This window comes from Perissodus microlepis, chromosome 3 (genome assembly GCF_051167445.1).
Source record: "Perissodus microlepis isolate ML-2025 ecotype Zambia chromosome 3, ASM5116744v1, whole genome shotgun sequence".
Taxonomy (NCBI): domain Eukaryota; kingdom Metazoa; phylum Chordata; class Actinopteri; order Cichliformes; family Cichlidae; genus Perissodus; species Perissodus microlepis.
The window spans coordinates 1,317,965-1,343,228 of record NC_140463.1 but is presented as its reverse complement, the minus strand read 5'-3'; the positions used below and the strand labels follow the sequence as shown (position 1 = coordinate 1,343,228).

The window sequence follows — 25,264 nt, the reverse complement described above, 5'->3', positions numbered from 1 at the left end:
GACTCCGTGTTTATGTTATTATTATTCTGTGGTTTTGGTTATTTTGGGGTTCTTGTACATTCCCTGTTCACGTTTCATGTTCCTATGTTCTGTGTTCCCCAGTCTGTGTGAAGTCTGTGTGTTGTGTCATTGCATGTATGTGTTTCCTGTTTTATTGTGAAGGTCTGCGTCTTATGTGAGTGTTTTCAGTTTGTCTCCCTTGTCTCGTCACTTTAATCACTCCCAGCTGTGTCCCCCACCTGTGTGTAATCTCCCTGTGTTCTCTGAGTGTATTTTAGTCGTGTCTTCTGTCTTAGTAGTTGCTGGTTCGTCTGTGTTATTCCCTCCGTTTTCCTGTGTATTCTGGCCGCATTACTCTCCCTGCATCTCCGTTTCATGTCTCAAGGTTTCAGGTTTGTTTTTGCTTAGCTTTTCCCAGTTTAGTTTACTCTTAGGTTTTGGTTTTCTTCCTCCTCGTCCCTGTTTGTTTCACCCTTTTGTTAATAAACCTTCGCTCACCACTTAAGCAGTCTGCATCTTGGGTCCATTTATATTCACACACGGCCTTACTCGGCACCCCGTGACAGCTTGTATCTGTTTACATTCAGATTCTTAGGATAATAGAAGAAGATAAATAAAGATAAAAACAAGTTTCAGAGGTACCTACACAGGGAATGTGTGTAACGCACAATAAATGAAGTATCTAAACAAAAGGATCTGCACACGTACAGAAACAAATCTATAGATATATCTGCAGGTACAGTGTAAAGAGGAGGATCAGTTCAGTATAAGGTGCTGTGTGATTGGTGGGATAGCACATTGAGTAAGCGGTGGGAATGCTGGTTGCTGCTGTAAAAGAATACAGTTCTATAAATAGAGGCAGGAATTCTACTGTAATGAATACTGGTTAGAAATAAATACAGTGCAAGCGTCCATGAGTGTTAACAGCACAGTTAACCTTCAATCAGGGTGGAGGTAGAAACTTCTACTGAGTCTGTTTGTCTTTGACCTGTTGGACCTGTAGAGTTTACCAGAGGGAAGGTGGCAAAGTGAGTGTCCAGGGTGGGAGGGCTCCTTGATGATGATGCTGGCTTCCTGCTGAAGTCTGCCAGTATAGATGTCTCTGAGGGGGGTCAGTGAGGTGCCGATTGGCCGCTCTGCTGCCCTCACCACGCGCTGCAGTTTCCTCTTGTCCTCCACAGTGCAGCAGTTGAAGCAGAGTGTGCAGCAGGAGGTCAGAAGGCTCTCGATGGTGGAGCAGTAGAAATGAATTAGCAGGCTTTGGGGCTTGACATTGCTTCCTGAGGAAGTGCAGCCTTTGTTGTGCTTTCCCTACCTGGTGGGAGATGTTTGTGGACCAGGTAAGGTCGGCCGAGATGTGGACTCTCCACCCTTTCTACCTCCTCCATCAATGTAGAGGGTGGAGTGCTCAGATGGCTTTGTTCTGCTGAAGTCGTTGGTCTTGGCTGTGTTCAGATGCAGGTTGTTGTCGTCACACCATCGCTTCAGATGCTGAACCTCCTCTTTGTAGCTGAATCATCGTTGTTGTCCATCAGTCCTGTGATGGTGGTGTCATCAGCACATTTATAATGGTGTTACTGGTGTAGATTGGAGAACAGTCATGGGTGAAAAGTGAGTATAAGAGGGGACTGAGGACACACGTTCAGAGTGAGGGTGGAGGAGGTGTGGCTCCCATCCTGACGTTTTGGGGTGTGTTGCTCAGGAAGTCCAGTATCCAGCTGCACAGTGAGCTGCTGGGTCCTAAGTTGCTGAGTTTATTAACCAGTTTATGGGCTTGAACTGTGTTGAAGGCAGAGGTTTAGTCCACAAACAGCATTCTCACGTACGTGTTTCCTACTGTCCAGATGTGTGAGGGTTGTGTGAAGAGCTGTAATTATGGCGTCCTCTGTCCACCTGTTTGCCTTCTACAGACTGTAGCAGGTTGAAGATGGTGGTGAAAACCTCTGCTAGTTGGTCTGCACATGCATTAAGCTCTCCACCGGCTGCACCGTCAGCACCAGCTGCTTTCCTCGTATAGACTCAGTGTGGCTCTGACCTGATGCTGCTCCAGCTGGATGGGGGCGTCGTCCCTCTCTGTAACGCAGGATAGGTGTTGGTGTCACTGTTTTGTTGGTCAAAGCGGGCGAAGAACTGCTTTATGGTGTCAGGTGAGGTGATGTGCGGGGAGTTTGTTTGTGTGCGATTGTCCTTGTAGCCAGTGAGTGTCTTGATCCCCGCCACATGTTTCTGGAGTGGTTTGTGTTAAAGTGTTCCTCGATGCGCTGTTTGAATGTGCGTTTGGATTCTTTGATGCCTTTAGATTAGACGTCTCTTTGTAGGTTTGTTGGTCTCCTGATCTGAAGGCGCTGCTCTCAGTAGAGCTTGCACCTCACTGTTGAGCCATGGCTTCTGCTTTGGGAACACTGTAACAGTCTTTGTTGTTGTTACACTCTCAGTGCAGATATATGAGAGTGCAGCAGATGTGTGGCCCTCCAAGTCTGTTCCTTCTGCGAATACACTCCAGACCATATTGTCCAAACAGTCCTGCAGAGCTGTGGTGGCTTCCACAGTCTAGTGTGGACTGTGTTACTTCTGGGTCTTAGAGACAAGGTTTGGATTCTGAGGATGTTTCTGGGGGATCTAGTTTTGGTTAAATTATAGTTCTGCATTCTTCATCATCATTTCACTTATTTCTTGGTGTTCACATCTCATTTATTTCCCTTTCCTGATACAACTGTTAGTTCATGCTGGTTTAAATGAGTCCCAAACTTCATTGTATGTGACATTAAACATCTTCAATGTAACTTTCTGTAGCAAAGAAAGCTGCAGGAGCCCAGGTTTCATCTTCACACACATCAGGAGCAGCTGCTCCATCACAAACACCACAGAAGAAGAGCAACACTGGATCAGATTTAATGTAACCGGCTGTTTTTATCTGGATTTATCTGACAGGGACAGTGTTCATGTTCATGGACATCAGGATAAAAACAGAAGATGGAAACCTGCCAGATTTGAGCTGCTCATGTGTCGTCCCTGGGCAGGTCACATGACTCCATCCAACATACAAAGACACACAGACACACAAGAAAAGCCAGAGAAACAAAGACAAATCCAAACAATCCATCATACTGAGTTAAAGTGATCACAGGTCTGCTTTGTTGGAGCCTTCAAAGTGTCACATCTGTTCCTTTATTACTACCACTGAAGGCCACGCCCCTCTGGTCATGTGATCATGTGGTTTGTAGGAACGCTCCTCTTCCTCAGAGGATCCATCTGTGCTTCCTCTCCTCCACCTGTTACAGTGAGGGAACGTCCTCCATGATGGAGGAGCTGCTGGAAAGTGCTGAGAGTTTCCTCCAGAGTGAGACCTCTGACACAGTTCAGAGGATCTACGGCAGCAGAGACCTTCATGAGACTAAAAGTCTCAAACACAAAACAACAACATCACACTGACTCCAGTCTGACATCACTGTTCAATAATCAAACAGATCAAACTGATTGATCAGCCATCACAACCACAACAACTGTGAAAATAGTTGGATGGACGTTGCTGCTCAGTCACAGCTGCCTGGTCAATGTTTTTCATTAGCAGTTTAGCAAAGTTGATGATGGTGATGAGTGTCTGTGTGAGTGAAAGACAGAGAGGGAGAGACAGATTTTGTGTTATAACCAGAGATGGGCAGTAACGTGTTACTGTAATCTGATTACTTTTTTCAAGTAACGAGTAAAGTAAGGGATTACTATTGCAAAAACGGTAATTAGATTACCGTTACTTTCCCGTAGGAACGCTGCGTTACTGCGTTACTAAAACCGTGATTTTTTTGCGAGAATGTCTGATGACAGTGACGTAAGCGAGTGCGACGTTCGTGACAACAGCTGTGTGCAGATCAACAGTGGATCATATATCGAGTGCGGAGAGAGTATGAGCGTGCAGCGTTTAAAGCGTGGAAGTACTGACCTTACTTTGAGTTTGATTCCATAAAAAGTGACAAAAACATTAGTGTCCGCTGTGCGTGGGAAGAAAACTTCTTTTTACAGCGAAAAAACCCCTAAACTTCCGAGCAAGCACCGAGTAGCTACGACGTGATGGGAAACTCACAGAGAAACTCGCGGATTCTTCCACTGACCGCTGCGGCACACCTGCACCAGGGTAAACCTCCGCCTGCCCCACTCCTGCTTTACAGGTGAAAATAGAGCAACAGGACCGCTAGTCTGTGACTTTATTTATTTTCTGCTGTGTTTTACTTGCATCTATTTGAAAGACTGAGTGTAAACAAAAAAATATATATTTTATGTGCTGGAATGTGCAGAAAATAGGTTTAAATGTTAAACTAATTTCTTCCAGTCAGAGAATGTTGCATATAATTTAATCTTTGCTTGATGCATAAAGTTAAAAGATTAAAACTAATAAAACAAGTTTTAAAAAGAGACTTTTCCATCTGATTACATTTTGTGATGGATTATGCAGAAAAAGTAGAATTGGGCTGAAAGATCTATCACTTTATCACCTATTCAGGTTGTAAATCGTAGTAACTAAGTAACTAAGTAATTAATTACTTTTGAAAATAAGTAATCAGTAAAGTAACGGGATTACTTTTTGGGGGAAGTAATCAGTAATTAGTTACTGATTACTTTTTTCAAGTAACTTGACCAACACTGGTTATAACCTTCATGTTACGGACGCACAGTGTGAGCACTCAGGTCACATCAGAGCATCGGGCCGTATAGTGTGAGAACCTGCATCGTGACCTACAAACTTCTAACCTATGAACTTCTAACGAGATTCAATCGTACAGTTTGAGACAGCTCAGACCTGCTCTGCACAATAACAATGTTTTATTTATGTAGTGATATTTGTTATATGCTGTTACATAAGTACAGGTATCTTTGTGAAATACAGGTATATTAATAAAGAAAAAGCAATAACTCAAAGGGGTTTTTTTATAAATGAGAATTTATATTTTTTAATAAGTGGATAAAATATGAAAGTATACTTGATATTCCCTCATGTCCACAACAACAACCACATGGTGTACATCTGAACATGTAGCATAAAGCAGTATCAGGGGAAAAAAGCAATCTACACAGCTGCCTGATGCTTCTTTACATGTTTCACTTATACCAGAGGGAGGGTCTCCCAATGTTTTTGCTAGCTGATGTTGTTTGACCAAGTTTGTACCTCTGTGCTTCTTTGGTTCCTCCATCCTCTCTCCTCATCTCCTCCAGTTTCTGGACCTTGTCTGTGTCTCCTTTCTCCTTCATCATCTCAATCAGGAAGTCCAAGTGCACAACAGTGGATGCTGAATCAGCTTTCAGAGCGATTTCCTCCAGTCTGACAGCATGCTGGTAGGAGTCACTTAGCCACTTTTCCTTTTCTGCTGTCAGCACTTTCATTTCCTTTTCAAGATTTTCCAAAAGACTCAATAATTTCTCAATTTCCATTTTACTTCTGTGATTCGTCTGCTTCAGAGCTTCTCGGATCTGTCTGATTTCTCTTTCTTTCAGTTCAACCAGCTCGATTCTGTCTTCCAGGTTTTGGATGCAGGCTTTCAGTCTGATTCGTTCATTTAACACTTCGGCTGTTTTCACCAGTTTTTGAGGATTAGATTTTCCCAACAAGTCTGTCAAATGATCCATGTTTGTCTGTGTAAGTTCCCATGAATTTCTAAAATTTGTGTTTTCCTCCATTTGCTCTTCAAGCTGGCAGTTATTAAACAGGAAGTGAACAGGCTGACTGTCCTCATTTTTGGCACATTTAATGTTTGCAGCTTCAAGAGCTTGAAGAGGGTTTTCAGGCCTGCTTCCATCTGAGTGTGTGATCAGCGCTATGATGTTTTGCTCCACATCTTTTCCAAACAGAGACATCACTGAATCAAAGACGTATCTCAATCTCTCACTCAGTCGATTATCACTCACCTTCATCACCAGACCCACTGCATGAACTTCATGGACCCCATCATCTGACTGAAACAAGTCCAGTAATCTGTAACTGATGGTGTCATCATAATCAGTCCCTCTGGTGTCTCCATATCCAGGAGTATTGATGATGGTCAGAGAGTAGGGCAGAGTTTCATCTTCAAAACCAAAGATCTCGTACACAATCACATCTGATGTCTGACTTTCTGTCTGTCCTTCTATTTGACTCTTCTTCTCCTCCTCTACGATCTGAAACCAGACTTCATCCTCCCACTTCACTCCCATGGTGTAGTTGACCAGAGCGTTGATCAGACTAGATTTTCCTGCTCCTGTTTCTCCCACCAGTAAGATGGTTCTGTTTATCTTATTTGGATGTTTTTCTCCAACAGTCATTCTTGTCAGAGTTCCAAACTCCTCTTTCTTCAGTCTCAGCTGGTAGACAGCAGGAGGTCCTGACCTGATGAGAAAACTGTGTGAGATGATGTCTTCATGTGGTGATGAGATCAAACTGATCCTGCACAGAAAAGCATAGAAAGTCTTCAGTACACATGCAAACATTATGAACAGGTTCCTATTGTTTAACATAGAAAACTGAGCTGATGCTTTTCTGCTCAGAATCTAAGGTCACATAAAATTAAACCTTTTTTTATTTTGTCCAAATAGATTCTTTTTTTTTTTTGTCTGCTCTACCAAAGCATTAGTGGTCACACTGCTACTTTTTAATTATACTTTTATTTTCCCTCAACCTGTGATTGGGTTGGCATGACATCATCTGGGTGAGCCACAGCTGTTAATTTCTCAAAAATCGTCAGTGCGCCTTATAATCCGGTGTGTCTTATGTATGAATTCTGGTTGTGTTTACTGACCTTGAACCAATTTTATGTGGTACATGGCCCTCAAAAATCTGTCAAAAAATGTTTAAGTACGACTTTGGTAAGGTACAAAGCCGCACTGCTTGATGGATTGTTGGAGCATTACGGCTACCGTAGTCAGGAGCGTCGCGGAGTGATCTGGGTCCTAAACTCCGTCTCTTCAGTTCCCAAAGTCAAACAAACACTGCGGCATCACTGAGAATTAAAACTGTCTAAATTCTTTCATCTTTAATAAAATGATCAGCGTTGCTGCTTTACCAGGTGTAACAAATAAGTTTAACATCCAGGCATCCACGAAAAAAGAATTTATTAAAGTTAACGGAGTTAGAAGCTAGCAAGAAGTTAGCTCGCTAGTTTCCACCTAAACATGATATACGATGTTCTGACTGAGAGAGTTCTGAAAACATTAAAACATAAGGCTCTGCTATTGTGACAGGTTGAAAGACTACTGAAACTAAAAAGGTTATACAGTTAATACTAATTCATCTTAGTTGATATAAGGATAAAAATAATGTAAATACAGTAAAGAAATTGTTGACAAGTTATTATTTTTCATGTTACACCAATGGTTCTCATTTTATTCAAGAGAGATGCCATCTGCACATCACTGATCGGCTAGTAAGCCTTTTCTGGGATTGATTGGTAGTGTCTCCATTCTCCACAAGGGGGCTTTCGTGCGCTTTCCTCATTGCAATAAACAACTGCATGAGTGAAGCAAGTCAAAATGATCAAAAATCTCGTGATTCTTTTCCCCCTGTTTTCAGGTAAAAGTGTTTAGAAGTTGATAAATTTACAATCTGTACATTGTTAATATATTTAATAGGTAGCCCTTCATTGTTTTGTAAGCTTTAGAAGCATTATATTACAGTTGTTTTGTGCACATAGATACAAAACAACCTCAGTTGTTTGAGCCCCAGTTTTATACTGTATAATGTCCATTAAGCTAATGGCAGGAGAGGTAGAGTATCACTTCCTGTTCCAACACACAGTAGCTTATCTGCAGAGCAGTTTAACTAAAAACTTTTAGATAAGTCTGTGAAGGTTCTCAGTCATCCAGGTCATCGTAGTCAGTAGAGTTTGCAAAGAAAAGCGTCTGGACTTCTTTAAGTTGCTTGAAGACATTTCCCCTCTCATCCGAGAAGCTTCTTCAGTTCTAAGGGTCAATGGTGAAGAGTCCCAGATTTAGAGAGTCCCAGTCCCTCCTGCACTTTCTTGCTCATTGTGTCAGATGTTTAGTTACTCCTCGGCCTCCTTTAGCAGTAATGATATCTGTAACAAATGTAGCATATTTGCAGCTCTGGAGGCCAGGATTACTGAATTGGAGACTCGGCTTCGCACCCTTCATTCACCCGTAGCTAGCCAGGCCACTGTAGCTGGTGCAGCCGAAGATAGCGTAGGCCCCGCTAGCTGTTCCCAAGCAGCTGGGGAAAGAGGGCGGCTGGGTCACGGTGAGGAGGAAGCATAGTCCTAAACAGAAGCCCCAGGTACACCACCAACCTGTTCATGTGTCTAACCGTTTTTCCCCACTCGGTGACACACCCGCCGGGGGTCAAACTCTGGTAATTGGTGATTCTGTTCTGAGACATGTGAAGCTAGAGACACCGGCAACCATAGTCAATTGTCTTCCAGGGGCCAGAGCAGGCGACATTGAATGAAATTTAAAACTGCTGGCTAAGGGTAAACGTAAATTCAGTAAAATTATAATTCACGTCGGCAGTAATGACACATGACACCCGGTTACGTCAATTGGAGGTCACTAAAATCAATATTGAATCGGTGTGTAACCCAACCAGACCAGGAGTGACATGTTTAGCCGCATGTTCTCCTTAAATTGCTGTCTGTCTGAGTGGTGTCCCAGAAACGATGTGGGCTTCTTGTTAGGAGAGACGGCATCCATCCCACTTTGGATGGAGCAGCTCTCATTTCTAGAAATATGGACAGATTTATTAACCCCCCCTCCCAAAAAAAAAAATGACTATGGAGAGTTGGGACCAGGAAGCAGAGTTGCAGTCTTACGGTGCATTCACACCGAACGCAATAGACACGACCACAAAGAGCCAGACACCCCTAGCTGGTTGCGTGCACATTTGTACCTCGAAGCGCATCCAACGCGAATTGGTCACACTTCAAAATATGCAATTTTCACGTGCGTGAAGCGGAAATGTGGGAGGACGTAGTGCCAGACGGTATGCTTGCAAGATGGCAGCTGTCGATCTAGCGTTTGAAGAGACTCTCACTTCTCTATTTACTGTGCAGAGCAGCGGCATAAAGGACGTCCTCACCGTACCTGGGTCCATCAGGTCCTCCAGAAGCGTGAGCAGTTTGGTGAGTTTCACCACTTGCTCCAGGAGCTGCGCCTGGATAACGGCCACTTTTGCCGGTATCACCGTCTTTCCCTCACTAGTGATGTGTCGCTCGCGAACGAAACAGCTCTTAGAGCCGACTCTTTGAAGTGAACGACGCAAGCCGGCTCCTTGGGCCGTGGTTTTTTTTTTTCTTGTCTCACCCTCTCTCGCACTTTTTTCCGCTTCACTCTGCACGCGAGCCTTGTGCTTTGCGCTGGGAAGAGGGGGGAGGGGCGGTAGTTACACTCAGTAGCACAGGAACAGAGCGGGAGGGAGAGAGAGAGAAAGAGAGCCAGGGACAACAACGTCACATTAGAAAGGTATAGTAATCATCCACAACTATTTTCAGTTGCAGATGATAAAGGATTCAGAAAGTTTATTCATGCAGGCCCATATGACAGAGAATGTGCATCTTCTTTTTGTTTTCATATTTTAATTTAGATTTAATTGTGTTGTGGTTTGCAGTGTTTTGTGTTGTTTCACTTTAAATTTGCTTAAAAGGAAAAAGTTGAAAATTTAAATAGTTAAAAGTTGAAATGTAAATACTTGGTTTTTGTATTATATGATTTATTTATTACATTTTATGTGGAGTGAATAAATAAAAGTATATTTACGGTGGCCCCTAGAGACAAGGCACGTACAAACTCCAAAACACGTACAAACTCCAAAACACGTACAAACACAACAGAAGTGCTCCAGGATGCTAGGGCGCAGTGTTGAGCTTTTGTTACCTAGTGGCTACACAAGCCAGGAAGTACCAACGACCGGATTTGGTGTGAGGTAGTAACAGGTAAATGAACATTTTTTTAAATTATTTGAATATATATGAGTGCTTGTGTATAAATACACAAACCATACACATATGCCTTCAATTGTGTAATTTAAGTGATCTAGGTAGCGTTTGAGCTGAGTGTCGTAGGAGTTTGTACGTGCTTTTTGGAGTTTGTACGTGTTTTGTCTCTAGGGGCCACCGTATATATTTATATATAAACATATATAAATAAAACCACATTTTTTTTTACATTAGTAATTCCTTTTGTGCGTAATTTTATATTGTTGTTGATAATAAATTAATTAAAGCAACAAAACAACCTGAAGAGCCGGTTGGGAGCCGAAAGAGCCGGCTCTTTTTAGTGAGCCGAGCCAAGCTGAGCCGGTTCTCTAAAAAGAGCCGGAAATCCCATCACTATCCCTCGCCCAGTTTAAGGAGCTGCTGTCCCGAGTCGATCCAAGCGTCGCCTGCCAAGACACCAACTACAGGTGCTAAATCCCACCTGCAGAGCGCCTGTCTATCTGCCTACTGTTAGTAAAAGTGTTTCATGGCCCACTTCTCGGCAGAGGGAGCAGTGTCTTGGCAGCCGAAAGAATTGCCCATTTGAAGTCCCAGTGACTTCCCCACGGCTCTTTTAAGAGCCACCCACAAACCTCGTTCCTGCCTTTTTAAAATTTTCTTAATAAATGGAGCTTGCCTCCAAAATAAACTAATCTCTCTTTATTCTCTTTAATAACTGCTCTTCACTATGTTCCTATATAGTAGTATATTTTTTCATTAGCATAATATGAAATAAATTCTACATGTGTCAAGTTGTGTGCCAATATTTCCTGTGTAGTAGAACTGAGACATTAGTCATTACAAAAATGTATTTTAAATAATATTAAAATTCTCAAACAGAAAAACATTAAACATAAATATATAAAATATAATTATTTAGAGAGAGACGGGAATAAAAAGGACCCAGCTTAAAGTGGAAGAGTTTTGGCTGGACCTGCCCCTTTGAACTAGGTCAGAGCATCACCAGGCTCCTGATTGGTTGTGACGGCGCGACTTGAAGCTATAGTTCAGATTTTTCCAACTCGAGTGGTAGACGCGATACGCACGAACACACAAAATGCACCACACAAACTGCAGCATGTATTTTACTTCGCGCTTCAAAGTAGCGCGAATGACGCATTTTCGCGACACAAATCTGCTTCTGAAGTTTTGCGGGAGCCCCAGTCGCGCTTCATCGCACTCGTCCATTGACTTTTCATGTAAACCTGATGCTCTGGTTGCATCTATCGCGTTCGTTGTGTACGCACCGTTACACGCCTCTCTGCAGCTTCTCTCCTCCTGCTACCCCCACAAAAACCCATCTCCATAGAGACTGTGTCAGCTCCCAAACAGACAAAAAACAAACTAAAAACCAGCAACAAACAACTTAAACATAAACAATCACAAAGAAAGAACAATACAGTATCCACATCTGAACCAAAGAGTAAAACAGTGAAATGTGGATTATTAAATATTAGGTCTCTCTCCTCCAAGTCTCTGTTAGTACATGACTTAATAATTGATCAACAAATCGATTTACTCTGCCTTACAGAAACCTGGTTGCAGCAGGATGATTATGTTAGTTTAAATGAATCAACACCCCCGAGTCATTCTAACTACCAGAAACCTCGAAGCACAGGCCGAGGGGGAGGTGTGGCAGCAATTTTTCACACCAGCCTATTAATTAATGAAAGACCAAGACAGACTTTTAATTCATTTGAAAGCCTGATGCTTAGCCTCGTTCACCCCAGCTGTAAAACTCAGAAACCAGTCTTACTTGTTATCATCTATCGTCCACCTGGGCCTTACACAGAGTTTCTCTCTGATTTCTCAGACTTTTTATCTGATTTAGTTCTCAGCTCAGATAAAATAATTATTGTGGGTGATTTTAACATCCATGTAGATGCTAAAAATGACAGCCTCAACATGGCATTTAGTCTGTTATTAGACTCAATTGGCTTCTCTCAAAATGTAAAAGAACCCACCCACCACTTTAATCACACTCTAGATCTTGTTTTAACATATGGCATAGAAACTGAACATTTAACAGTGTTTCCTGAAAACCCTCTCCTGTCTGATCATTTCCTGATGACATTTACATTTACAATAATTGATTACACAGCAGTGGAGAGTAGACTTTATCAAAGTAGATGTCTTTCTGAAAGCGCTGTAACTAAGTTTAAGAATATAATCCACCCACTGTTATCATCTTCAATGCCCTGTACCAACACAGAGCAGAGCAGCTATCTGAACGCTACCCCAACAGAGGTCGATTATCTTGTTAATAATTTCACCTCCTCACTACGTACGACTCTGGATACTGTAGCTCCTGTGAAAACTAAGGCCTCTAATCAGAAGTACCTGACTCCGTGGTATAATTCTCAAACACGTAGCCTAAAGCAGATGACTCGTAAGCTGGAGAGGAAATGGCGTGTCACAAATTTAGAGGATCATCATTTAGCCTGGAGAAATAGTTTGCTGCTTTATAAGAAAGCCCTCCACAAAGCCAGAACATCTTACTATTCATCACTGATTGAAGAAAATAAGAACAACCCCAGGTTTCTCTTCAGCTCTGTAGCCAGGCTGACAAAAAGTGAGAGCTCTTTTGAGCCAACCATCCCTTTAACGTTAACTAGTAATGACTTCATGAACTTCTTCACAAATAAAATTTTTATCATTAGAGAAAAAATTACCAATAATCATCCCACAGATGTAATATTATCTACAGCTACTCTTAGTACCATTGATGTTAAGTTAGACTCTTTTTCTCCAATTGATCTTTCTTTTAGGCCAGGACATGTCCTTCAAAGCACCTATTAAACAAATATGTAAGACTGCTTTCTTCCATTTACGCAACATCTCTAAAATTAGAAATATCCTGTCTCTTAGTGACGCTGAAAAACTAGTTCATGCATTTATTACTTCCTGGCTGGACGACTGTAATTCATTATTATCAGGATGTCATAAAAACTCCCTGAAAAGCCTTCAGCTAATCCAAAATGCTGCAGCAAGAGTCCTGACAGGGACTAGAAAGAGAGAGCAGATTTCTCCTGTTTTGGCTTCCTGTTAAGTCCAGAATTGAATTCAAAATCCTGCTCCTCACATACAAGGTCTTAAATAATCAGGCCCCATCTTATCTTAATGACCTTGTAGTACCATATCACCCTATTAGAGCACTTCGCTCTCACACTGCAGGCCTACTTGTTGTTCCTAGAGTATTTAAAAGTAGAATGGGAGGCAGAGCCTTCAGTTTTCAGGCCCCTCTTCTGTGGAACCAGCTTCCAGTTTGGATTCAGGAGACAGACACTATCTCTACTTTCAAGATTAGGCTTCAAACTTTCCTTTTTGCTAAAGCATATAGTTAGGGCTGGACCAGGTGATCCTGAATCCTCCCTTAGTTATGCTGCAATAGGTGTAGGCTGCCCGGGATTCCCATGATGCATTGAGTTTTTCCTGTCCAGTCACCTTTCTCACTCACTATGTGTTAATAGACCTCTCTGCATTGAATCGTACTCGTTATTAATCCGGTGTCTCATCCACAGCATGTCTTTTATCCTGTCTTCCTTCTCTCACCCCAACCGGTTGCAGCAGATGGCCCCACCCCTCCCTGAGCCTGGTTCTGCCAGAGGTTTCTTCCTGTTAAAAGGGAGTTTTTCCTTCCCACCGTCGCCAAAGTGTCGCCAAAGGGTCATATGATTATTGGGTTTTCTCTGTATGTATTATTGTAAGGTCTACCTTACAATATAAAGCACCTTGAGGTGACTGTTGTTGTGATTTGGCGCTATATAAATAAAATTGAATTGAATTTTGTCAGGAAACCTGTTCAGGTATATGCATAGTAAGCACTTTATTATTTTGGTTTATTGTAACCCACATAAAATGAGGGTACCACTTTAAGGAGTGATAGATATGAGGAGAGATGGACAGCCTGCCCAACCATTGAAATGCACAGGGTCCAGTATGCTTTGACCAATGGGAGAGCAGCCTGCCGCTGTATGTCCCACCCACGTGCTCTGTGTTCGCTGCTATGTGTGGAGGTAGTCGCGTGCTGGCAGGAGAAAAGAGAGACTGAAGCTTTTGAGCTGGAAAAAGTTTTAGATATAAGTTCCAACCAACTGTGCTGCACATAAGTTCGCTGGTTATCAGCTACCTTTCATGTTACAAGTAGCCACAGTGAGTAAACAGGCGAATGCTGCAGTTTTCTGGAGACTTTAGAAAGTACCGCGTGGAGCTAAACTGTTAGCCTTCATTAGCTCTAGTCGTTATCAACTGCCTGAAAGTTCATCTCAATCTGCTTCCAGAAGTAAGGTAACACTTGAAGCACAACTTATGTTTTTTTTTCCTTCACGTCGTATTACAGTTATTAAAGAGAAAAACAACATGTCCTGTTACGTTATTTAGAGCCCCGCATTTTCCGACCGAGAGACACCATACCATTGTCTTCGGCCGTGATGCACTGAGATCGGTGAGCACATGTTGTATGTCTCAGTTAGTTCACGTCTGTTTCACATTATATCGTTGAGAAACTGAATTAATCTCAATTGTTTGATTAATAATTGTCACATATGCACTGACTTTACTTGGTTTAATGCATAGTTTGTGTAAGAGAGATGTTTTATTTTTGCAAATTTGAGTGTTTTAATTGCAAATTGATGTTGAATGTGATTTCAACAAAATCCTAAATTGTGAATTATAGCTAGAACAGCATACCGTACTTTCTGGACTATAAGCCGCTACTTTTTTCCTAGGTTTTGAGCCATGAGGCTTATACAGAGGTGCGGCTATTCTGTGGATTTTTCTTCCACCACTAGGGGGACTCTAACCAGAATTAGAATAAAAAACAAGATAGATGAAAAATCAATGCAAAGAAGAATACACTACTTTTTCTTTAGCAGATAGAACACGCACAACAAATTACCAACTGGTAATTATTTTCAAATCCTCGCCCCTTCATCATGGAAACCACACGAAGAAGTTCGTATGATGCAAGTTTTAAGTTGAAGGCCATCGATCTTGCTATCCAGGAGGGAAACCGCGCTGCTGCACGCAAGCTTAGCGTCAATGAGTCTATGGTGAGATGTTGGAGGCGACAGCGGGAAGAGCTCATGCAATGCCAAAAGTCGAGAAAAGCTTTCAGAGGACATAAAAGCAGGTGGCCCGAACTTGAAAATGTCCTGGAGGAATGGGTGAACACACAGAGAGCAGGTGGCCGAGGTGTATCCACTGTACAGATCCGACTGAAAGCCAAAACAATCGCCCGCGAAATGAATATTAAAGATTTCAAAGGTGGGCCGTCATGGTGTTTCAGATTTATGAAACGTAAAAACCTGTCCATCAGGGCACGGACCACTCTCTGTCAGCAACTCCCCCCTGACTATCAGGAAAAAGTTGAAAACTTCCACAAATTCGTTGAAAAAAAGATAAAAGAAAACTCCATCGGACCAGACGACATAATCAATATGGATGAAGTACCTTTAACATTTGATCTGCCTCTGACCAGGACCGTTAACAAGACAGGTGCATCATCCGTGTTGTTGAAAACAACAGGCCACGAGAGGACGCACTTCACCTGCGTTCTGGCATGCACGGCATCCGGACAAAAACTTCCACCAATGGTGATTTTTAAGCGCATAACTATGCCGAAAGAACAACTCCCGAAAGGCATAGTGGTCAAAGTTAACACCAAAGGGTGGATGATAGAAGGTCTAATGAAGGAATGGTTAACGGAGTGCTATGGGAAGCGCCCGGGAGGATTTTTTCACCAGAAAAAAGCACTGCTTGTTTTGGATAGCATGAGGGCCCACATCACAGATTCTGTGAAAGCAGCGATCAAGAAAACAAACTCCATTCCAGCTGTGATTCCTGGAGGTACAACAAAGTTTTTGCAGCCACTTGACATCAGTGTAAATCGGGCATTTAAAGCTGCACTACGGGTTGAGTGGGAGACTTGGATGACAAGCGGTGAAAAGTCATTCACAAAAACTGGCCGCATGCGAAAAGCATCCTTTTCTGATGTCTGTCAGTGGATCCTAACAGCGTGGAGTGCTGTGAAAGAATCCACCATCACCAATGGGTTCCGAAAGGCTGGACTGCTGCGCGAAGAGAGCGGCGCACCTTCAGAGCCAACTTCACCGGAGGATGACAGTGACACAGAGAGCGAGACTGATGGAGACAGATGTGATGAAGCGCTTCTGAGCCTGTTCAACTCCGACACTGAAGAAGACGACTTCATGGGTTTCAGCGAAGATGATTAAAGTGACTTGTGGTTTCAAATACAGGAAAAATGGAGGTAAATAAATAGCGGTTATTTTCTCTTGGTTCTGTTCCGTTTTAACCAGCAAAGTTGCTGCCGTGTTAAAAGGCATTGTTCGGAAAGAATCTGTTCAGGTACATACATGTACATTTGCAGTACAAGATTGTTCTGTACATGCAGTAAATATCTATTTTTTAATCGTAGATATCTGCGGCTTATAGCCGGGTGCGGCTATTGTCCAGAAAGTACAGTAATTAATATTTGAATTGCTCTTCTGACCCTGTCTGTTGACAGGTCAGGGTTTTTTTTGTATGCTGAATTGTTCCTGAGGTGGATTCCTCCGGTGAAATAGATGGCGAGCCTTCCCACCTGGACTTAGAGAGACTGAGATTCGCTTCTTTTCCACTTGATGATCTGCTGCACCTTGCGGTGTGGTAGGACTGTATCACTCACACTTTCACACACAGCTGGTTATACATGAGACCACTGACTGACATTCTCTCACCCCTATTTTCTTTCAAACCCTGGGAATTTTTTGGACTTTACCCCTTGGACATTTTTTATTTGGGACTTTAAATAATGAGCTGTTGTGTAGAACATTCTCCACATGTGAAAAGAGTGTGAGATTTTCATTTGAATGTACATTGGATTTGTGTAATCTGTTTCTATAAGAGTTAAGGAGTCAGGTTACTAGGGTGCACCCGAGCATTGAAACCCATACATTGAAACCCGAGCATTGAAACCCAACATTGAAAACCAAAAGTAACATTTGGCCAAGTCATTGCTTAGTAGTTTATGTGTTTTACTCTTCTTTTAATTTTTGTAAGTTTCCTTTCTACCATTGTAAAGTGTCTTTAACCTGTGCTTGTCAACCTTATGGTTTATTTCACTAAAGTCGTCTGGTTCTTTTGAGTTACATTCTTGTCTCTGTGTCTCATTTAAACACACCCCTGTGCTCCTATAGTCGAGCCTATTGGCCCATTGACATATTCTTTTCAACAATTCCCCTTACTGTGTTACATTATTATTTAGCTTTTCCTTCTACCATGTGCCATTAAGCAGTACAGAATGTGAAACATTTATGTTCATTTTGACTGAAATAAACGACTGCATAAGAGAAGCAAGTCAAAATCACTCCCTGTTTTCAGGGGTGTAACACTATCACTTCCAGCATAAATGAAGACAGAAAACTAAACACTTTCTGTGACATTTGCAGGGTTACTGAAGTTAGGCTAGCTGGTACATAAATTTATGTGCTACGTGATCGCTAGCGACACAGCTATGTTAGCATAACATTAGCACAGTGGTGGAGGATGAACGCTAACTTTTTTCCACTCGATAAAGGTTAAGGGGATGCTGTAAACGGACCAAACGTCAGTCAGGAGAACAACTGAGATAATCCATCCACAATATGAGGTTAGTCATTAATATACTGCAACAACACGGGAATAGAGCAGCTGCCAGAGAATTCAACATTAATGGATCAATGGTACAGAAGTGGAGGAAGCAAGAAGAATGAGTTGAGGTAAGTTTGACTTATCTGACCGGTTTGTTTTGCTTAATGCACCTTATAATCCGGTGTGCCTTATGGTCCAAAAAATACGGTATTTATATTTTACATTTATGTTTTATGTTTATAATTGGACTCTATATAAAATTATTTTAAATATCTTTCCATTAACTAAAATAGTCCATGACTGATCAATAACCTCCAGCTGTAACCCTCTGTCTTTAGTGAAGGGGCTGGGATAAGAATCAGCACCTGCAAGTCTGAGGCCATGGTTCCCAGCTGGAAAAGTTTGAAGTGCCCATCAAAGTTTGGGGATGAGATGCTGGACTAAAGATTTTTTGCACATCATTGTAGTTTTACCTCAGTATAAGACGTTTTGTGTAATTCTCCATCCTTTAAACCAGATGTCAATTTCTCTATATTGTATTTGTTTTCATGTTCTCACACAAAACACTGATTGATTTCAGTTTCTTTATGATAAAAGACACATTTCCATAGCTAACATTCAAATCCAGCCATGAGAATCAGTTTTTTCTCTCCTCCTCTTCATCGATTACAGAAATGTAGTTTATTATGACTGTGTCACGCTGAGCAGAGAAACTGTTTGAACACTAAGAGTGAAATAAACCCAGGATAAACTATCACTGATGTGTTTCAGCAGTGATATTGATCTGTACACTTTTCTCTGATAATTAAACATCTACCTAGTTTATACTTAGTAATTATAAACTACAGTCACTGTTCTGTGAGTGCTGTCAGTTTGACATACCTCAGAGCTCCTCTAATTCCTTCATCCTCTCTCCTTCTCATCTCCTCCAGTTTCTGGACCTTGTCTGTGTCTCCTTTCTCCTTCATCTTCTCAATCAAGAAGTCCAAGTGGACAATAGTGGATGCTGAATCAGCTTTCAGAGCGATTTCCTCCAGTCTGACTACATGCTGGTAGGACTCATCCAGGAACTGGGACTTCTCTGCTGTCAGTTTGTTCATTTCCTTTTCAAGAAAATGAACGTCCTTCTTTTTTGTTCGTGTTTTGTTCTTCTGACCGCTCCTTATCCTGGTCACATATCTCCACTTTCCTTTCACATGCACTGATGCAGGACACTTGTTGGTACATGACGTACAGAGACCATCTCTAAAGACCTCACAGTGATTTAAGGGCACCGTGCGTCCAGGATAGTGACAGTTCTCCTCACAGACTGTACAGCTGACAGCTGCTTTAACCCCCACCCCACACGTCTCTGCTCTGATAGGTTCTTTATGTTTAAAAACAACACATGGAGTGACCACTTCATTCTTCTGCAGAGCTTCCCGAGTCTGTTTCATCTCTCTTTGTTTAACTTCAGTGAATCTGATTCTTTCTTTCAGGTTTTGGATGCAGGCTGTCAGTCTGATTCTTTCCTTTAACACTTCAGGTGTCACTTCTGGCTGCAGAGGTGTAGTTTCTTTCAGGAAAGCTGTGAACCCTCTCACTCCTCTCTCTGAGCTTTCAAAATTTAGTTTCAGGTATTTTTCTGCCTCGTCTTCAAGCTGGCAGTTGTTAAACAAGAAGTAAACAGACTGATTCCTCTTATTTTTGGCACATTTAATTTTTGCATCTTCAAGAGCTTTAAAAGCATTTTTAGGTTTTCTTCCATCTGAGTGTGTGATCAGAGCTATGATGTTTTGCTCCACATCTTTTCCAAACAGAGACATCACTGAATCAAAGACGTACATCAGTCGATCACTCAGTCGATTCTCTGTTGCCTTCATCACCAGACCCACTGCATGAACTTCATGGACTCCATCCAGCAAGTTCAATAATCTGTGACTGAAGATGCCACCGTGTTCGATCCCTCTGGTGTCTCCATATCCAGGAGTATCGATGATGGTCAGAGAGTAGGGCAGAGTTTTATCTTCAAAACCAAAGATCTCGTACACGATCACATCTGATGTCTGACTTTTCTTCTTCTCCTCTACAATCGTAAACCAGACTCTATCCTCCCACTTCACTCCCATGGTGTAGTTGAGCAGAGCGTTGATCAGTGTAGATTTTCCTGCTCCTGTTTCTCCCACCAGTAAGATGGTTCTGTTTGTCTTGCCTTGTTTTTTTTCTCCAATAGTCATTCTTGTTCCAAACTTCTGTCTCTTTGCTCTCAGCTGGTAGACAGCAGGAGGTCCTGAACTGATCAGATCACTTCTGGAGATGATGTCCTTGTATTTTGAGACGTTACTCGTCCTGCACCAAAAGCAGAGTTTCAATCAGAGGGCAGAGTGAATGCAGAAGTCTTTATGAGTACTGCTGTCTGTGATTATCATGTTATCTGTACTGATGCAGCTGCTGTACAGCTCAGACTTTACTTTTACAAACACTATGACGTTTAAATGAGATAAAACCTGAAGACACAAACATGTATGGTGACAAAAACTCAACATTTATGTGATCAAAATACAGAAATCAGATGAAGCCAGACGTCTTACTAAGTTTAATAATAATAATAATAATAATAATAATTATAATGTATATAATTCATGTGAGAAGGAATATAAAATGATCAGGTATATCACAGGGAAGCTTCAATAATAAAATTGAATAAAATATGAAAACATGGTTGACCTTCAAATAAACAAACAGATAAAAAAAATAAATCAAAACTCCTCTCCGTCTGTTAGGAATCAATAAATAAATAGTCAATTTTAGGTCACACAAGGTCACAGGAACTGAGTTAGAGATCAGTCATCTTCTACTCTCAAAAAGAAACTGATATTCAAATATGGATTTATTACCCATAGACTGATTCTGTTCATCTGGACACTTTCAGCGGGAGAAACGTTTCGTCACCGTCCAAGTGACTTCTTCAGTCTCAGCTGACTGAAGGTTTCCCCAAATCTTATAAACAGTACATTTGCATAATGACTGCATAATGAAACCAGCACTGCTGAAGAAACAATGGGCTGGGAGGTCAGTTTATGATTGTCATGACCATTGATTATTGTCCATGAGTACCATTCACAGAAAGTTGGGCAATGGCAGCAATTACAGCAGGTCTAACTCAGGCAAGCTGAAAGCCTGTGTAAAAACGGCCATGAGTTATCTGAGAGTGACTTTGAGCGTGTGTGTGTGTGAATGAGACAACACACAGGAGATCTCTGAATGTGCAACATTTAAAGTGTATGATTTAGTAAAAAAGGGGGCCTGTATTGAACGTATTGAGTTTTAAAGAGAAAAGTATTTGGATTAAAAGGACTCATGTTAATGTGCTAATGAAATGTGAGCTGAATAACCTTTGCCTTAGAGATGGAGAGGATAATAAGGTGGGGCTAAAGGTCAGTAAATCTTATTTAAACACCTGATTGTTTGACTAGATATAAGAGAGAGGGAGGTGCGGGGAGTTGAAAGTTAAAAAGTAAATTGGGATGTCTGGAGGCATTCTGGGTCAGTCTCCAGTGTCCCGCGAGAAGGGCAGTTCAAAGGATTCCAGAAGTTCACTGTTGGAAATTTCAGCAGCAGCACCGGAAATCGTCCATGTTGGACTTGGATTTGACTCTATTCCTCCTCATCATCATGATTTTAATTGATGTGTTGGATTATAATTCTGAGAAGGATTTGGACTTCCAAAAGTATCCTCGGGCAAGATACTGAACCGCAGGTTGCTCTCCGATGTTACAATCAGAGTGAGCTCTTAGGTAGCAAAAACAACAAAGCTTGTATAAATGGGTGAAAGAGGAATGTTGTATAAAGCACTTAGAGTGGTCAAGTAGAAAAGCGCTGTATAAGAACCAGTCCATAAACCTGACCACCCTCTGCACTATTTAATAACCAGCCAGCGGAGCTCCTTCTCTAACAGACAAACAGAAGAATTCTCTACAGTCCCTTTATTATATAATACCTCTTTATGGTGAAAGGACTGATTCTTATAAAGCACTTTTCTACTCTCCCGGAGTACTCAAAGTGCTCTATACAACATGCCACATTCACAGCCATTCTCACAAGCACTGTCTTAGAGCTTCCTACACATCTTACTCTGATGGATGCATCGGAGTGCAGTTTGAGGTTTGTATCTTTCCCAAGGATACTAGACATGCAGACTAGAGGAGCCAGGGATTGAACCACTAACCTTCTGATCAGTAGATGACCTGCTTTACCTCCTGAGCTACAGCCACCCCATTTATAATACTTATAAAGTTTACTACTGATTTTTCAGATATGAGATAAACTATTCTTTATTTTTATGAAATAAACAAAAGTTCATATACAAAAAGGGGTGTCGAGATGAAGGGACTGACTGATTTTGATTGCGTGACCTCACTGTGTTTCGAGGAGAACCCGTATCTGGATCAAGTCATCAAAACATTCAGATCATACCTCTGTTGTTTCCCACCTCTGAAGTTGATATTACACAGCGTGCTGACTTCTTCTCTGACTGCTGTCTCCAGCTCGGCCAGGGTCTCCTGAATCATAAACTGGTCACTGGTTACAGTCACAGCAGACCAGTCCTGCAGCTGGGGTTTATTGTAGGTAAGAGGGAGGACGTTCTCCAGGAAGCTGAAGGGGTCTCTGATGAGCGAAGCTTCATGAAACTGCAGCTTCTTCTTCTTCATGTGTGTAATCTCTCCCTGCAGCTCATCAATAAAGCTTTCTGCCTCCGTCTCATTTATTTCCTGCTTCGTCTCGATCGCCTCAGCTAGCCTGGTGAACTCTGTCTTTATGTGCTGCACCAAAGCGGTCATCACCTTCCTGCTGTACAATAACGCCTCCTCAGCTTTTCTTCTGCTGGTCTTCACTGACTGTTGAAGCTCCTGGATTTTCTGCTCACGCTCCTGGATCATCTGATCCATGCTGTTATTTTCTAATCTCAGCTGGGTTTTCCTCATTTCAGCCTCGTCCTCCAGACTCACTGTTTCATGTGTTTTATGGTCACTGCATTTACAGGACCGACACAGAAACCTTTGATCCAGTCTGCAGATCAGCTCCAAAGGCTCACTGTGATCCTGACATATTCTGCTCTCCAGGTTCTTAACTGGATCGATCAGCTTGTGTTTCTTCAAAGCTGAAATCCTCTGATGAGGCTCCAGATGTGTTTGACAGTAGGACACTAAACACATTAAACAGGACTTCTGGGCGCTGACCTTGGACCCTGTGCAGTAATCACAGAGCACATCCTCATTTCCTGCTTCTTCAGCTGAACTCAACAACATTTCTTGGGCAGATTTTTTAACCTTTTCTGCCATTTCAGCAATGACAGGGTTAACCCGAAGCAATGGCCTGGTGTAAAACTTCTCTTTGCACAGTGGACATTGGAGTACAGACAGAGTGCTCCAGTAGTCTGTGATACAGTTCATACAGAAGTTGTGTCCACAGGGAATCGACACAGGTTTAGTGAACACACTCAGACAGACGGGACAAAGAAGACTGTCCTCAGACACCAGAGCCGACGCTGCAGCCATGACTGCAACATACAAGGAGAGCTAATATTAGCACAGTGTAAAGTTACTATAATCCTCATTTATCATTATCAGAGTTCAATATACAAAAAAGCAAAAATGAAACTGAAAAAAAAAATGCAACTGTACCTTCTGTATGAAGACTGAGCGGTGTAAATCAAAGAAACAGGCTCTTCTTCTTTTTAGTTTCTACTGGAACACTGACCACATCGTCTCCTCCCACTTCCTCATTTGAGTAGAACGAATGAACTCTTTAGAAAACAGACCATGAAACCCTCACAGGTTAAAAAGGCTCACTGGGAATCTGATCAGCATGAAAACAACAGCAGCTCAGAATGAACTCCTGGATTCAAACCTTCAAGAAAAACAAAGTGGATAAAAGTTTGAACGTGCTCAGAGGAACGAGTTAAGAGGAATGAACAATGGGGAGTTCTGACTCCGCCCACTGAGACTTGCAGTTTGTTCCTGCATCTGTGATCTTTATCTCTGGCTCTGGGCCCAGGAACAGAAGTGAGTACACTTCTGTACTGATATCAGCTACATGTCAAATCCTTCACAACATCACAGTCATTTCATCATCACTGAGTTCACAGCTTGAGGCTTTTTTTCTCATGAACATTCAAGAACAGCTTAACACGGCCTATATTGAAAAGAAAAGTAGAAACACAAAATGAAACTAAACTAGGTACTCCTGTGTTAGCCTGATATCATGAGCACAGTCCAAAATAAACACTAGACACTCATACTGAAATTCAGGGCTTTGTCTGCATTAATGAGTCACATGAAAAATAATTAAGAGAAAAATTAAAACGTCAGACTGTGACATGATGGAAAATCTGACCAAATAAAAGCAGCTGCATCAGAAATCAGAGTCATGGTGATATTCTAACATGAATCCACACACAGCAGGGACACTGTTCCACACCGTCCAGGGGCTGTCAGTGAAAATGAACGTCCCTCAGAGTGGAGGGCAGTGTCCAGGAAATAAAAACCTTGTTTGCTCTTTAGGACAAAAATGCAGACTGGAACGTTCCTAAAGAACTCTGATGAATAATTGGAGCAAACTGGAGTCCAAATTTGATCGTCTTAGAAAAGTTCCAGCATAATAGCATAATAGAATTGAACTTGTCCGAGAGTGTCACATGCAGAATCCTGACAGTGAAGCAGGATGTGATGATTTGGGACTGCATGAGTCTGAGAGATGGAACCATGCATTCGTGCAAAAAACCCAAAAAACATGTGACAGGATGAATCTCAGCCTGAGGCTGCCTGGCAGAGGAGGAATATTCCAACTAAAGCTAAAAACTAAACTGGAAATCAGGAAACACTGTAACTGTTCAGTTTATATGACATGTTCTGTGATTAAGAACCTTTTTGAAAGTGGTCGGGGTATTGAACTGCATAAGAAGGGTCTCTCACAGTGCAACATCTTTGCTGAGGTGGGACGCAGTAAGACGGTCATCTGAAATTTCTTAAATGATCCTGAGAGTTGTGGAACAAAAAAGTCAAGTGGAAAACCCAAGAAAAAAGTCACCAGCTCTGAGCTGGAGGATCCAGTTAGCTCTCCATCAAGACACTGGACGATCCTTGACCGAACAAATTAAGGCCGTTACTGTTGCTGACTGCAGCTCCATACCCATCAGACAGCACCTGAGACTGTATGTATGTATTGGTTTGAAAATGATCATCACTAAATTAAAATTGAATTTTATATTTTGAAAATCAATTCATTTTCTTTGAAACTGTATTTTATCCTTTACAAAAGGATTTTAACAACAATTTAGTTTCAGTTTTAGAATTCAATTTCTGTTCCAAAATTCAGTTTTTTGGGACTTACATCCGGTTCCGGTTCAAGAGTAATCGAGCGCAGATGAATAAAACTACATTTTACTAGCAGACCAAAAGTGTTACTGACGGGAATCTACAGCATCCTGAGCTGGAGCTGGATTAAGACTTTAGAAGTCATTCGTCATGTCGAATACCTCGGACCACCGGCGCCCCTGGGCCCTGGCCAAGCGACGGTGAGTTGTGAGTTCAGGTGGCCGCCCGCAAACCCAGCAGTGTCGGCGAAGCTGGTCCGGAGGTCGGCCGCGTGGCAGGTGGCTGGGCAGATGTCCAGCAGGCACCGGCCTCTGGTGGAGGTGAGGCCGCTCTGCT

At 42.0% G+C, this 25,264-nt stretch overlaps 2 protein-coding genes across 2 annotated transcripts in view; both read right to left on the bottom strand.

The window, feature by feature from the left end:
- LOC146389369 (NLR family CARD domain-containing protein 3-like) overlaps positions 1 to 25,264 on the bottom strand; it is a 158,927-nt gene that overhangs the window by 61,397 nt on the left and 72,266 nt on the right. The gene's annotated exons all lie outside the window — the stretch shown is intronic.
- Positions 1,084 to 25,237, bottom strand: LOC146389371 (uncharacterized). The gene is made up of 4 exons (XM_084910008.1): positions 23,237 to 25,237; positions 22,029 to 23,112; positions 18,456 to 19,901; positions 1,084 to 6,409 (listed from the first exon to the last, which is right to left on the bottom strand). Exons 2-4 carry the CDS (start codon positions 23,108 to 23,110, stop codon positions 5,092 to 5,094), a joined length of 3,846 nt encoding a protein of 1,281 aa, XP_084766134.1. The 5' UTR covers positions 23,111 to 23,112; positions 23,237 to 25,237; the 3' UTR covers positions 1,084 to 5,091.